Genomic DNA, 14,332 nt, shown 5'->3' with positions numbered 1-14,332 from the left:
CTGGCCCTGGAGATAAAAGCACAGACTTACTATGATGAATAAGTGGGCCTAGGCCCTATCACACCCTCACCCCAGCCAATGAGCAAGAACTCAAGTCTGCTACAACAAAAGAAACTTTATTTAAAAATATTTTTTTTTACAGACAGGGGTGCTTGAAAAAGCTTTTTAGTTAACTGTGTATGGAAATGAAAAAATTAATAAATAACATTAGTATAACAGACTTCTAAACATTAATACATTGGCAAAACAAAATGGACTTAAAATGAAAATGAATCTTAAAGCTCTGCTATTCTCTGTAAGAATATTTACCTTCTGTTTTTCTTATTCTTTACAGGTGAGAATGATTAAATACTGCTAATATAAATTTTTTTTATATTAATGACACATTTTTAAAATAGTCCACAAAAATCTCATCTAAGTTTTCTTTTGTTTTATTTTTAACACTGATATACAAATTGGGACTCTTCACTCTGGAGACAGCACAGAGTTCTCTCCAGCCCCACCCAGGCCAAGAATGTCAAGATCCTAAATAAGGAGGACTTTAAAAAGAATTGTCTCTATCTCCCAATTCTTTATTAGTTAAAGGCAGGGAAGAACTCAGAAAAGGAAAGAGAGAAGTAAAATCTCATTACATAGGAAACATTTTTTCTCTTTTTTCTGCCGAAACCTACAGTGGCCACAATACTGAGGACAGGCTTCTGGGACATGGTCCTTGCTAGTTTTCCCAGGGGAAAATCAGACCCTGCAGAGGGCACCAGCTGCTTAATGCTTTAAGTCTGAAGTCTTCAAAGGCAATGACAGCCCAGGGTGAAGGGAGAGGCAGGAGGTCCAGGCCCACACAGGCTCCAGCAAAAAGACAAGACAAACACAACCAACCAGCCTCCCCTCTCGGGAGAGCCCATCCGACACTTCTCCATGTGGTCGGGTCAGGAACAGGGTCAGGAGGCTGGGACGCTTGAAATGGTCCAGAGTATACCTGGAAATCAAGGAACATTCTGTCTTCTTGCAGAAGACAGAGCATTCAACTTGATAACTAAGACTGTGGAACCAACCCAATGATCCCAGGGTACAATGCTTATTTCTTGCAACTGAGCATCACAGCAGGGAGAAGGGACCACTGACATGCCACACCTGCGTGCCATCTCTCCAGCCACAGAGCTCGTCCTTCTTCCTCTCCCCGAGACTAGAGGGACTAATGACACTCAAGGTAGAGGAGCTAAGACTCTGGTATTTCCATATTAAGTCCTAAAATGCAGCCTGGGATACAGTGCTGCCTTAGAAAGGCACAAAATGTTTGGCTTTTTTTTTTTTCAGTGTGCTAAAAATTGTTTTGTTTTGAATAAAGGAAAAAGATATATAAGGTTAAAAATTCCCAAGTCACCACAGCCAGAAAGCAAATGTAGGAGGTACCTCATAGCTGCCACGCCCCTACCACGTGTTTCAGCAGGAGGTCAAGGCCAAGACACTAAAACAATGCTGAGAAGGGTAGGTCAGGAGGCATCCAGTCTCACGGGCACTGTGCCCGCAGGCTTACTCACCCACACAGCAGAAGGAAGAAGCCAAGGAAGAGAAAACACGTGTTCTACAGACTCGTAAGTAGTTCTCTGCCTCTTCAGTTTCAAGACAGCCATAAGCATGGCTACCCTCACCCATAATGGTCAGAGGTAGGGAAGGAGGAGGAGGGAACTGACACACAGGGGACATTGACACATGTCAGAGTGCCGGCCTCAGGCATACAGTACATCCACTTCAGGGCCTGAGCATGGAGGCAGTGCAAGGCCTGAGGAGCTGCACATAGCATGTCTTGAGCAATACTCCTCTCTGGCCTCCCAATCTGGTTCAGAGGTGGAAGGAGAACTTGTGAGAGGTAAAGTGGCGGGTGCCACTCACATTCATTTTTGGGATTGAATCAAGAATATGGGGCTGGACAATCAGAACTCTGCTGATTTGATTGGCTGCCAAATCAGTAGGAGCTCTGAGGTTGGCTTTCAGCCTTCGCTCTGTGCAAACGGAGGGAGTGGTCAGTCACATTCTTCTCAAGCACTATACAAGGGAAGGGGCAGCGAGATTTCCAAACAGCTGTTAGTCCGTTAGTCAACAGCTGGCCTATCAGCACAGTGCTCTCCATCTGACCGGGAAGGAGCCTCCTGGCAGGGCTCCCTCTCCCCATCCCTGTTCTCCGTCTCTTACTCTTGTGCTACTTTCTGGAACCAAGAAACACTTCCCTTTGAAACCAACCCAGATCTCCTAGGACACTGTGAAGGCACACGGCACTGCTGCCCTCTGCTCCTTAATTCTGGAGCCTTGAATAGAGTATCCAAGGCAAGGTCTGATGACCCACCCTTCATCACGTGCCTCAATATATATCTTTGGGTTATTAGGTTACTTCTGTGTATATCAAATGACTCCAGCAGTTTAAAAAAGTTACAAGTAATTATGAAATGCCTTAATAACACGGCACATGCTCTGGGACGAGATAGATAAGACCAAAAGATTCAGGCAAGCAGAAGCACAGTTTAAAAAAAAAAATAATAAAGGCTTTAATATACAAAAGAAAGCAATTGGACAAGGAAGACAAAAGTATCCTGTCTAAAGAGCTCTCAGTCAAAACTCTATTCTAAACTGGAATCTACATCTAATTTATATCCTGGCAACTGTCCCAACTATTATATATTCTTACTGGCTACGACAAAGTCATTTCTGAGGTACCTAGGAGGCCTGCCTAAGAATATTACTGCAGAGCTCCCTCCATACAGGAAAGACCAAAGGAAAGGGTGAGGAAGAGGGTTCGAGGGACACAGGCCATGCGTGGGCCCACAGAATGAACGTATTTTCAGCGCTAAAACCTGAAGAGAGCTCAGAAGTTCATGGGTGGCTACAGTGGGATTTGTGATCTGCTCTCTAAATAATATGAAAGAAGCTTAAAAACCTGAGATTGAATAAAGGCTAAGAAATGTCACCTAAGAACAGACTAGCTCCGGAACAAGAGAAACTGGTCCTAAAGAGGGAGGAAAGAAATCTTGGATGCCAAGACTCATAAAGGGAAGAAAAACAAGAAACAAAGACAGTAACCTGAATTAAGTTAAACCTAAGAATTTCCTCCACATCTCACAGTCCCATGCCTGCATTTCCACTCTCAAAAAAGCAGCACGACAGCAGTTTTATTACTAAAGTATTTTTAGGGTGTCTATTCTGTCCATCTCCTCTCTTCTGAGAACCCTCCCGAGGGACCAGGCTTCTGTTGCTCTGTGTGGCAAGGCTGACCGGTCAGGGGTAGATACGCCATCAACGTGCTGGGCTGATCGTACTCCTTGAGAATATGAACGAAGAGGCATCGGGAATCTGTTAACAGTGGTCTCTAGAGCTGGGCGGTTGTGTGGACTCGAGGACTGGGGTGTCTATTTTGGGGCTTTGCAAGCCGATAAACAGACGGACAAGCAGGAGAAAGGACGAGGTGCAAAGTTTCACAGTTCCAGCTCCATGCAAGAATCAGCTGTACTTATTATACGGGGTTCTGTGAAATACTTTGCATTCTTATGACTTCCTCCTTTCTTCTTAGCTTAAATACTTCTGTTTCTTGCATCCGAAGGATTCCTAAACAAGACAGTCAAAGATACAACCTTGACCTTCTTCCACTATGCACCCTCCATGCATTAAATGGCTATATGCATTTCTAAAGAAAGACTGCTAATACAGATTGAGATCAGAGTAGTGACAGTAATGCTTTCTGCTGAGTCAGAATACTTTAAATTGAACTTCCAAAGCCTGAAAGTCTAAGAGAATAATGATGTGTTGATTTTGATACTAAGTTCTAGGGTCGCTAAGCTCTCTAAGCTCCCTGACATTTCTGAGAACTGAGTTAAATCTATTTTACCGCCTGGCTCCTGAGAGACCAAACAACTGGCTGAAGATTAGGACCCAGAGACAGGTGCCCATCCCTCTCCCACACCTTCAGCTCTCACAAGACATAGGATTAGCTGCAAAGGTTGTCGAACGATTAGAAATGAAGTTGCAAATAGAATGGGAGATCGTGACAGGACCTAGAAAGGTTAGAAGGAAACTTCCCAACAAGGGGAATTAGGGACACAAGCAGCTCAGTAAAAAGATCAAGGAAGGCACTAGATTGGAAAAGGGACTGTGGGCAGATGTTTGCTTAAACATTTAACTGCCCTATCATGAAACTCTGAGTCAATATAACCCTCAAGCCACCAAAGAGATTCCACTGAAATACATAAAAATGGTGGGTATCCATAAGACTTATACCAAGGAACCTCACAGACATTATCAAAGCTATGGGAAGACAACAGGGGTTACTGAGAGAGTCTTGAACTGATTTTACATGGAACAGCTCTATAAGGAAATATATGTCTACATAAAAGAGCTATAAACAAAAATTGCACAACCTTACTGGAAAGGGCTATTTTAGGGCCAAATGCAAGTGCTATCAGCCCAGGTACAATCCCCCAACGTCAGTGAATCACCACAAGGTGGCAAAGAACACAGAGCTGACACTTCTAGCACATGGCAATCACTCATAAACATTTGCTGAATGAACAAACGAGCTATTAACACAGCCAGGCCAATGGTCAGAATACTGCTATCCCATGGGCAGTGGTCATTGCAGAGGAAGAAAGGCCAACAGCAAGAAGGGGGACTTATAACCAGTTTGGGAAGAAGGTCTATAACCCTCTGACTGTCATGATGTGAGGTAGGAGAATATTCCGCATTAACACCACTGCTGATCACCCACAAAAAGGTCTAGATCTTGTTAATGGTGTCTCAAAGGGAACATATAGCTGGTCCCTATTTTGCAAATAAATTTACAAAAATTCATTTGTAAGTTTGCTGTTTGGACCATAAAATATATTTTACTTTTCTATAGAGGAAATAAATATTTTAAGTACAAAGAATAGTGACACCTCCCCCCACCCCATCTCCAAAACAACTTTTTAAATCCACAAAACAGCTAAATGATACTATTAGTACTGGCCCACATCCTGGGCCGGGGTGTTGTCTGTATCAGAAGAGAGAGAATAGAAGAATGGCAGAATATGCAGGGTAGGGCTGGGGAAGAGAACGGCCATCCACAGGTGCAGGTCACTGCTGACATAAATATTAACAGATAAATGCTGAGACAACAAGCTGCCCAATCTATTATTTACCTAAAGGGAGGTATATCACAGAGCCACAGGGTCTTTCCACGTTGAGAATGCCCTACTTTAATGGAAGAAGTATGACAAGGGGCAGCTGATCAAGTATTGCAAAGCAGCCACCCAGCAACAAGGCAGCTACAGAACCCAGGAAAGATACAGGAAAAGCAGAAGATTGGGTTGAATAGAACAGCCTAATGCATTTGAGGAAAAGGAAAATACCAAAGTGGTTTTTACCTTATCCACCTGATTGTTAACAGAAGAGGAACCATTTGTAATTAGGAGGGGGAAAGGAGATGGGTTTGCCCAAAATGGCAAAACTCAAAGCCCACTTTGTGAAAGGGCAATTTTAGTTAAATTCAGAGCACAGCCAAAGAACTAAAAATTGCCACATAAATGGAGGATGAAGAACAAGTTATTGGTGTCTCAGTCAAAGGAGCTTTAAGAAACTGAAGTTTTGGAAATATCCTCAAAACAAGAGCCATGTGAAAACTTTCCTGAGGCTCGCCTGACAATCTCAGGCATGGACCCAGGTGTGCCCTTAGAGCACCCAGCCAAAGGGAAACCCCTCCCAGAAAGGTCTAAAACCTGGAAAGCCTGCAGATACACTGCGAACCAAGCTAGCAACCAAGCCAATCAACAGTGCACGTGTTCAACACAGGGATCTGGCGCCCCAGTTTCAGGGCTGACCCGCCGAGATACACAGGAGCTCACTTAGGAAAAGGAAGAATGAACTTGCCCTTAGCCTATATAAGTAAGGGCATAATCTCCAAAGAAGACGACTTTGGATGCACTGAAAAGGAGAAGACATGCAGAACCTGTGCTTTTGTTCTCTGGACAGATCTTCAGTCTACAGGCAATAAATACAGAGGACAGGGACAAGCTCCAGTGTGGACAGGCACGGAAACTGCTGCCATTTTTTTCTATTTCTCTGTCTAGGCCTTCAACAGCTAAACAAAATGCAAAGTAAATGTTACCACAAACAAAAGGAGAGGCTGGGTTACTGCTTCCTACTCACTGCCACTTTCCCTGCCCTTCCACCCCAATTCAGGACCTCCCGCACCTGACGGTGGGCTGTGTTGTTTTCTGCCATGGAGAGGAGACGCTGGGTAACCATGGCAAATCAACAAGAAGTTCTGGACTGTCTCCTCTGGGAACGTAAATGGCTCTGAGGCAAGAGATGAAACTAAAAGATCTATGAGTAGCTGAAAGCCAAGAGAAGAGTTAGAAAAAGTTTCAGTTCCAGAGATGACAAGAGGGGAAAGAAAACAGATCTGAGGAGAGTCATTTCTGTCTGGATCTAAAGACAGAAGCATGGTTTAGATTTAGAGGAGAGTAGATTGATCAAAGAGCAGGCTTGTTTCTGACAAGGAGGAAGGGCTACACCCTGCTAGGGATGTCAGCAAGCCTTGAGAGAGAGAACTAACTGAACTCGAGGGGTCGTTTAGCAGTATCTACAGGAATTGGCTAACGGCACTCCACGCTGGACTCTGAATCTTCTTTATGAAACCGCAATTACACAAACTGCTGGGCTCTTCACATATTGTCTCTGACTATTGTAAAGTCATTTATGACACTAACTGATGTCTCATTACTGTGGAGAACACAGTCAGTAAAGAGTATGCAGGACCTCAGGTGAAGAGGAAAGGGGAAGGAGATGCTACATTCCCAAAGCCATAGGCACAAGAGAAAACCCAGTCATCAGTGGCACCATGTAGGATTGGTGCTAATTATCAGCAAAATGCTGTGCTACCATGGGTGGTAGCCTCATTCCTTAAAGGGCAAAGAAAAAATTCATTTTTTAAAATATAACCTGGCTCATGTTCAAAGGGAGACACCAATATAAGCTGGAATTAATTCACTGGGAAGAAAAACTGAATACTTAAATCCTTATTCTGTATTTTGTACATTTTATGTTTAACAAGCTAAAGAGCATGTGAATGAAGCTTCCTCAAAGCTTCATGGTATTTGGGCCAGAAAGCCATGCTGGAAACAAATATTCTTCCCTTCCCATTAAATAGAAAAACTCATGACTACTTTAGAACACATACCTGGCACCAAGGCAACTGACTCCCACAGGGAGGGCATGGAATGTATTTGAAGGCCTCTATCTCAGATCAGTCATTAAGTAATTAGGATAATTAAAACATCTTATTTGCACAGATTCAATGTTCCTATAGAAACAGTGCTTTGGAGTGACCAGTGTTAGCTGCTAGGATCAAACGGGACTATACTGACACAGCAACAGTACTTTTTTCCCCCACCTATCTACCAAACAAACCAACACCAGCACACTATTAAAGAACATCCTATAAGCCACTAGAGTTCAGTAAGGCTGGTCATAGCAAGCCCACTGCCAATGACAGACACCAAGGAGAAGGAAGAAGGAGGAGACAGGGGAAAGGACAGAGGGACAGTGTTCTAAAAATACGAGACTTTAGCTATGCACATGATAATCCAAGCCAAAGGGGAGTGTGGGGTTGGGTATAATACCACAGTAGATGGAAATCTTTAAAAGATTCCTTCCTAAACCTCTTGTGCTAATTCCCTACCTGGGATTAACACAGACAGCAGGTTAATCTTATAATCACAGGACATACACACAACCACAGACAGACAGACACACACACACATGACCACATTCTTAACCCAGGAAAGTCTTAAGTCCTCAATTAGGATTTACAGCACAATACTTCTACTGCTTTCTGGACTGTTCCCCAGGTAGACTACCATTTAATAAAAATCCACTCTCTCTAAGCAGGGACTGAAGGACACCTTCAAACGCACTCTCAAAACAAATAAAATAATAAAACACACTAGCTGCTCCAATTTTCATTCCACTGCGTTGAAATCTTGGAACCACAGATGTGATATCCTACAGACAGGGTAAGACTTCATTGTGAAGTCTCCAAAGGAACCTCTGCCCCTTTAGGTGCTACTCAAGTAAGAGCTCCCAGCTCATGGGTCCTCTAAAGCTGCAGCAGGCAGGTGATCTGCTAGGTGGCTACATGGGCAGGAGAAGAAATAGAAACGAACTCCCGGAGGATATTCTTGGCCATTTCAATGTTGTTGTGGGCAATGACCAAAGCTTTCTGAATGTCCTGGTAGGAGTATCCCTGACTCATGAGGTTCTCGATCTCACTGGAGAGCTGTGGCGAGGTGGCGGCAGCAGAAGCAGCGGCAGCACCCCCTTGCTGACAGCTACCCGTAGCTTTTCGTTCAGAGTTGATTCTCCGAGGGAATGGTTTGGGAGGCCTTTCCGGAACTTGGGAACCCTCAGTGAAGTCTAGAAGAAATAGGAAAGAAAATATCTGCAAATCTGGGGGGAAATTTTCATTTAATGGCAGTAATAACAACAACAGCGTGGTAATATCAAGATATCACTGCCCTATTGTCAACTGGGTACGTGTGCTCTTCAGCTACAAGGCTGGTTTCACAGGTTCAAGGGTTTTAGCAGACAGCGCCCTCCTCCTCACAGCAGAAGAGCCCTTCTAAATATACCGTGCACCTGTTCTACCAACAATAACCACTGCTGCCATAAGCACAGAACATCTGCATCTGCATCATGCTTTACGCTTCGCAACAATTTTTCACACACATTATTGCCTGGATTATCTTTTTAAAATTTCTGAGGGACCAGAGAAGACACTAAACTCCTCCTTTTACAAATAAGGGAACAGAAATAAGCCTGAGCTGCAGTGGAGAAGCTTTAAACAAAGCTGGTGGGTGGGGACCACCGCCTGTTTGGGCAACTGGATGCTGTCTATCTTTTTCACCAGCTGTCCTGAAGGCTGTCTTCAATTTCCAAAGTGACAGTGACTGGGGTTGCTGCCTCCTCAGGCGGCCACAAGTGCAAGAAGAGCAGCCCTTGACAGTCAAGGCCCAAATGTGTGCTGGCCCCAGGCCCATTCAGAGTGCTTTCCAGAGTCAGCACACCTCCTTTCCAATGGGATGGGGCCTAGAAGTTAGGAATGTGTGGTCTGAACCATCAAGCTTAACTGCCACTGTCACAAGGCACACTCAGAAGAACCAGATATCCTATCTACCACCAGCACAGGAGGAGCCATGGTTTAAGGAACAACATCATTTCCAAGTCTGGCAAAATCCTGAAGAGTCTGGCTATAGTTTAACTTCCTAATTCGAGAACTAGGACTACTTTCCATCTGTTTATACAGAAGTTCCAGTCTACTACTTCTACCTGCTGACTTGTTGTCACTAGGGCAGTCACTTCTGTTTCAGGATAAACTAGGAGCCATACAGCAATTTAGTACAAACCCAAGGTAGCCTGGGGACTCACTTGTTGTGGGATCACATTCTAGAGACAACCAGCTGAAGGAGGAGCTGGCATTAGAGATATCGGAGAGAGTTCGGCGGGCCAGCACTGCCGGTACAGGTGGCTTCGGGACATCGTACCCATCGTCCTCATTTTCCGATTCCTCAGGGCCAGTGTTGGCATGGGCTGCAGCCAAATTCCCCTCACCTAGAGAAAAGTTTGTGCAGTCACCTTCTTCTAACATACTTCATCATCTAACACATTTCAATATAGGGGCATCCATTCATTCATGCATGTACAGAATCAGTTACCGACTATGTACCATGGGCCAAACACCACGTGAGGCCCTGTGGGTAGAGATGAAAGAAATGGAAAATAAAATCTGCACCAATCCTGCTCTACTTTTCTGAACATGTCAAAAGCTACCCTTGTCAAGGTGAACAGCCACTGATGCCAAAGACTCAAGTGCCATTTTATAGCATTCATTCAATATTTCTATCTGCATTTCACCTTAGAAGGTCAGCCAAAGGGCCCTGGGTGCGCTGCCTTCTTGAACTTTCAATTTGGTAAGCTAGTTAACATGGGAAGTGAATATTCACCACCCTACACACAAAAGAATTTCGTCAACACTAAAAAGCAATGGGAATAACAAGGAGCTGCAAGCATTGCAGGTCCAGGTCATATTATACAAATGTCTCCAAGCCCTGGAAGGATGAAAAAGCACAAAAGGAGCTAGCTGTATGAACAGGAAATAAAAAAGAGGAGGGAGTTTTACTGCTCACAGATCAAAGATATTTTGCAAAGAAAATTGTTTAAAAGAATTTTCCACTTAGATCAAGCTGTCTCACTACCCAAATATTACAGGCCCATTCCTATGGCACATCAATGATTTTTAAAGTAGCAGAATGGCTACTCACCAAAGGTGCTGCTCTCTGTGACAGAGGGTGCCACCTGGGACTGAATATTATACATTGCTTCATATGTACAGCTATCAACCTGCTGGTCACAGTCACACGCTCTGAACCGGAAGGAAAGGGGCATAATGAGTTTCAGAAATAGAACTCTGTTATCTGCAAACTTATTATGATTTATCTAGTCACAACTACTCTAGACCCTGAGTCTATCAAGATAATACATTCTCCTTTTGCCAGTATCACTAATAAATGTCATAAGATTGACTCTTGGGACAAGTAACAGACATGAGTGTTTTTGAAATTACTGTGATGTTAAGGAAACATAAATGGACTTGGCTTCCAGCTGCAAGAGGCTTCAACACCAGGGCTTAGATACATCCTTCTGCTTTAATTATGCCTGGATAACGCTACGTGCAGGTAGCAAGTCAAGCAGGTGAGTGGTGTCAATTGAATCCCAAACAGGATTGCTGTGAACCTACCGTGAACTCTGGGCTGTCTCCAAAGGCCGTTTCACCTCTGGCTTTGGAAGCCCTACAGGCCTAGAGGAGGGAGTCATATACTCTGTGTCCTCCTCACTTTCACACTGCTCCCCAGATGGCAGCTTTGGCACAGGAAGAGGTCTGGAAGATGAAGAATAAAAAACAGAAAATGAAAACGAAAACAAAAAGAACTAACAAGCTGGAAAACTTTCAACTATGAAATAAGTGGTTTCAAAACAGACCACAACTCAAATTTGACATAGCAAAATAGATGCCACCTAGGAAACTTAGTTCTCCTAGCGATGACAGTTAATTATTAAAAAATTCACTAATTTAAGATTTCACTTTCAGTTGACCAAAGGTGCTGCTATTTTGTTTGAGATGTGTTACACTGGGATAGTACCTGATCCTAGTTATCTCAGTCCCCAGACAATTTACAGTCCCAGGCCAAGAGGTAGTATGCCAGTCTTTCTTTCACTAGACATGAAACAAGAAACAGCAGGTGGCTTTCTGACAATATGCTAGGAATGTATACCAAATCCCAATTCTAAAATCTACCTATGGTTTCAAATACAGCTTGTCAAAAGTCTTCTCACGTGTTATCTCATCGTATAAACATTTTCCTCCTCCTCCTTTTTTACAAGAAAAATCTGAAATAAAAATAGATAAAGTGCCCTGGTAGTGCATCAACTCTGGGACTAGACCTCAGATCTTCTGACATCTGCATCAGAGATCTTGCCATATATAACTCTCACCCAGAAGCTTCTGAAACAAAACTTCTCCTGCCACCCTGACCCCTGAAACTAGACAAAGACAAAAACAGAAAAACCATGAATTATATAAGAAACACACATGTACATACATGCACACACACACAAAGTTGCTTCTGAGAATGTTAATGAGTGTTCTCCTTTTTATACTTCTTTGCACATTCTAATACTCTGTAAGGAGCACCTATTGGATTTGTCTGTTTACTTAATGTTTATTTTCCCTAACTATAAAAGCAATAGCTCCTTATTATAAAACACTTAAATGCTACAGAAACCTAACAGAGAATGACAGCCCCCTATAATCTCACTTGAGACTTTTTCTTACGTCTACAAATCACTTTTATTATTTGTGCATTGCATGCTGAAGTTCTGATGTGGAAGTGTACTGGTATCTACCATTTGCTTTGAAATGTGTCAAAAAAGTAAGATTGATGGATGGGTAGAAGTATAGATAGACAGACAAATGTGTGATAAAACAAGCATAATAAAATGCTAACAGTGGAATCCAGGTGGTAAGTAGATGGATATTCACTGTAAAAATCTTTCACCTTTACAATATGTTTGAAACTTCATAATAAAATGTTGGGTCGGGGGAGGGGGGAGGAATAATCCATAAAGATGAAGAAAAAATACCAAGTATTGGTGAAGATGAAGGGAAATGGGTACTTTCTTATATAGTTTTAGAAATAAGAAACTGGTAGAACTTCTCTGGGGTATAATTCAGCAAAAGTATTTAACCAAACTTGCATACCCTTGGACTCAGAATTCCATTTCTAAGAATTTTCCTTAAGGAAATAATCAAGTATATTCATTATAGTATTATTTATAAGGAAATAATCAAGAATACTCATTACAGCATTATTTATAATACTGAAAAAACAGGTAACAACCTAACTGCCAAATAATAGTGTACTGAGTAAATAAATTTTGAATCACACATACAGCAATATATCTGGTCAACTGTGTCCCTGAGTATCTCAGAGGTTCCAAGCAGGAGCTTCGGAGGCCCACTTCTGCTTCTACCACAGGTTTGTTCTTATCTATTTTACATACTGAGGTTCTACTTAAGTCAGTAGAATTCAGTCAGTACAGTAAGATTCCCTGTACAATATGATTTCATTCACACAAGAATGGCAAATGAACATAGATCAAATTGCTAACTACTGTCTTAGGTAGTTAAGATTATGGATAACTTTTATTTCTTCAGGGTCACTTATCTGTATTTTCTAAATATTCTTTAATTAACACATTACTTTCATAAAGAGAAACAGTCATTAAAGGGCCATCAAAAATTTTAATTATAATTCTTTTTGTTGATGATGTTAATAAAAATATAAAAATTGCAATTCCTTCTCATTAAGCATTTTGGCAATACATACTTTAAAACATTCACATTCTTTTGTTGTGGTAATTCTACTTTGGCTGTATCTCTGATTATGTACAAAGATGTTCACTGAAGCAAATTTATTACAATAAAAGTTCTTAACCAAATAAATATCCAACAATAAGGGGACGTGAGGTATAGCTGCATTATATAATAATATGCAATCATTAAAAGCAAAGATTTTGAAGAACTTTCTAAATGATACAGAGAAATGCCCAAGATATAGTGCTAAGTTTAAAAAAAGGGAGAATATAAAACCATAACTTGATCTAAAACATATACACATTTTACATGTCTACAGCCACAGACAAGTAGCAAGCATCATCTAACCATCTGCCTAGAACAGCTAGCTATAAAAGCAGGATAAAATAGAAAAGAAAGAAAATATTGGAGAACGACCAGGCAGCGAAGACTTGAGAGGCCAAGACTCCAGAGAGAATACAATTAAGTCCCATATTAGGGGCTCTGAACTTGGGGTTTAAAGGTAGTTTCAACAGGCTGGGGAGAGAAGAACTAAAATTTTGGGGGTACCATGATGGCCAAGACGTGAGGAACCAAAAGTCTAGAGAAGGGAATAGCAGAAAAGTAGGTTTGAAATTCTGCCTATAATTTTCCCTAGAGCTACTGCTAATCCCTAAATTGTGTCTGCATGCGGCTAGATCCTGGGAAACCAAGAAGAAAGCATCAATTGAGGAGTTGAACAGACTTTGGTTGTCTTGCCAAGCTGGAGAGACAAAGTTAGAGTTAACAGATATGGCCTTTAAAATAATTATAATTTATATATCCAATAAAAAAAAAGGAAGATGGGGAAATTTATTAGAAAACTATAACCAATAATTTTTTTTAAAGGACATAGAAATTCTAGAACCTAAAAACATAGTATCTGAAAATACAAATCCAACAGATGGATTTAGGGCAGATTAGAAGCCACAAAAGAAAAGATTAGAGAACTGAAATACAGCAGAAACTATTCAGATTAAAGTAAAGACAGGAGAAAGAATGGAAAACACAGAAATGAGCATAAGGGCTATTAGGAGACATGGTGAAAAGGTCGAACATTCACATAAGCGGAGTCACAGAAGGAGAGAAAGAAAGACTACACTATTCAGTCTATATTAAGAAATAGTGGCCAAGAATTTTCTAAAACTGATTAAAAACATCAAACTACAGAATCAATAAACTACAAACCTTAAGAAGGATAAATATAAAGAAAACTACATAGGAGCATTATAGTAAAACTGATGGGATCCAAAGACAAAGAGGTCTTATAAGTAGTCATAAAAGAAACATTACCTTTAAAGAAGCAACATTAAACCTCAGAGCTAATTTTTCAACAGAAACAATGGAAGCCAGAAGGAAGTG

At 41.6% G+C, this 14,332-nt stretch overlaps 1 protein-coding gene across 3 annotated transcripts in view; it reads right to left on the bottom strand.

The window, feature by feature from the left end:
- Positions 1 to 3,401: 3,401 nt before the first annotated feature.
- Positions 3,402 to 14,332, bottom strand: part of CBL (Cbl proto-oncogene) — an 80,676-nt gene continuing 69,745 nt past the window's right edge. For all 3 annotated transcript variants that reach the window (XM_046685267.1, XM_046685269.1, XM_046685270.1), the window contains 4 exons: positions 10,817 to 10,957; positions 10,341 to 10,441; positions 9,448 to 9,630; positions 3,402 to 8,436 (listed from right to left, as the gene is read on the bottom strand). In XM_046685267.1, the coding sequence (XP_046541223.1) occupies positions 8,147 to 8,436; positions 9,448 to 9,630; positions 10,341 to 10,441; positions 10,817 to 10,957 (715 nt within the window). In that variant the 3' untranslated portion in view covers positions 3,402 to 8,146. The remainder of the gene's footprint in view (positions 8,437 to 9,447; positions 9,631 to 10,340; positions 10,442 to 10,816; positions 10,958 to 14,332) is intronic.

The sequence above is a fragment of the Equus quagga genome, chromosome 14 (assembly GCF_021613505.1).
Source record: "Equus quagga isolate Etosha38 chromosome 14, UCLA_HA_Equagga_1.0, whole genome shotgun sequence".
Taxonomy (NCBI): Eukaryota; Metazoa; Chordata; class Mammalia; order Perissodactyla; family Equidae; genus Equus; species Equus quagga.
The sequence above is the reverse complement of the archived record's forward strand: the minus strand, read 5'-3'. Positions and strand labels throughout refer to the sequence as shown.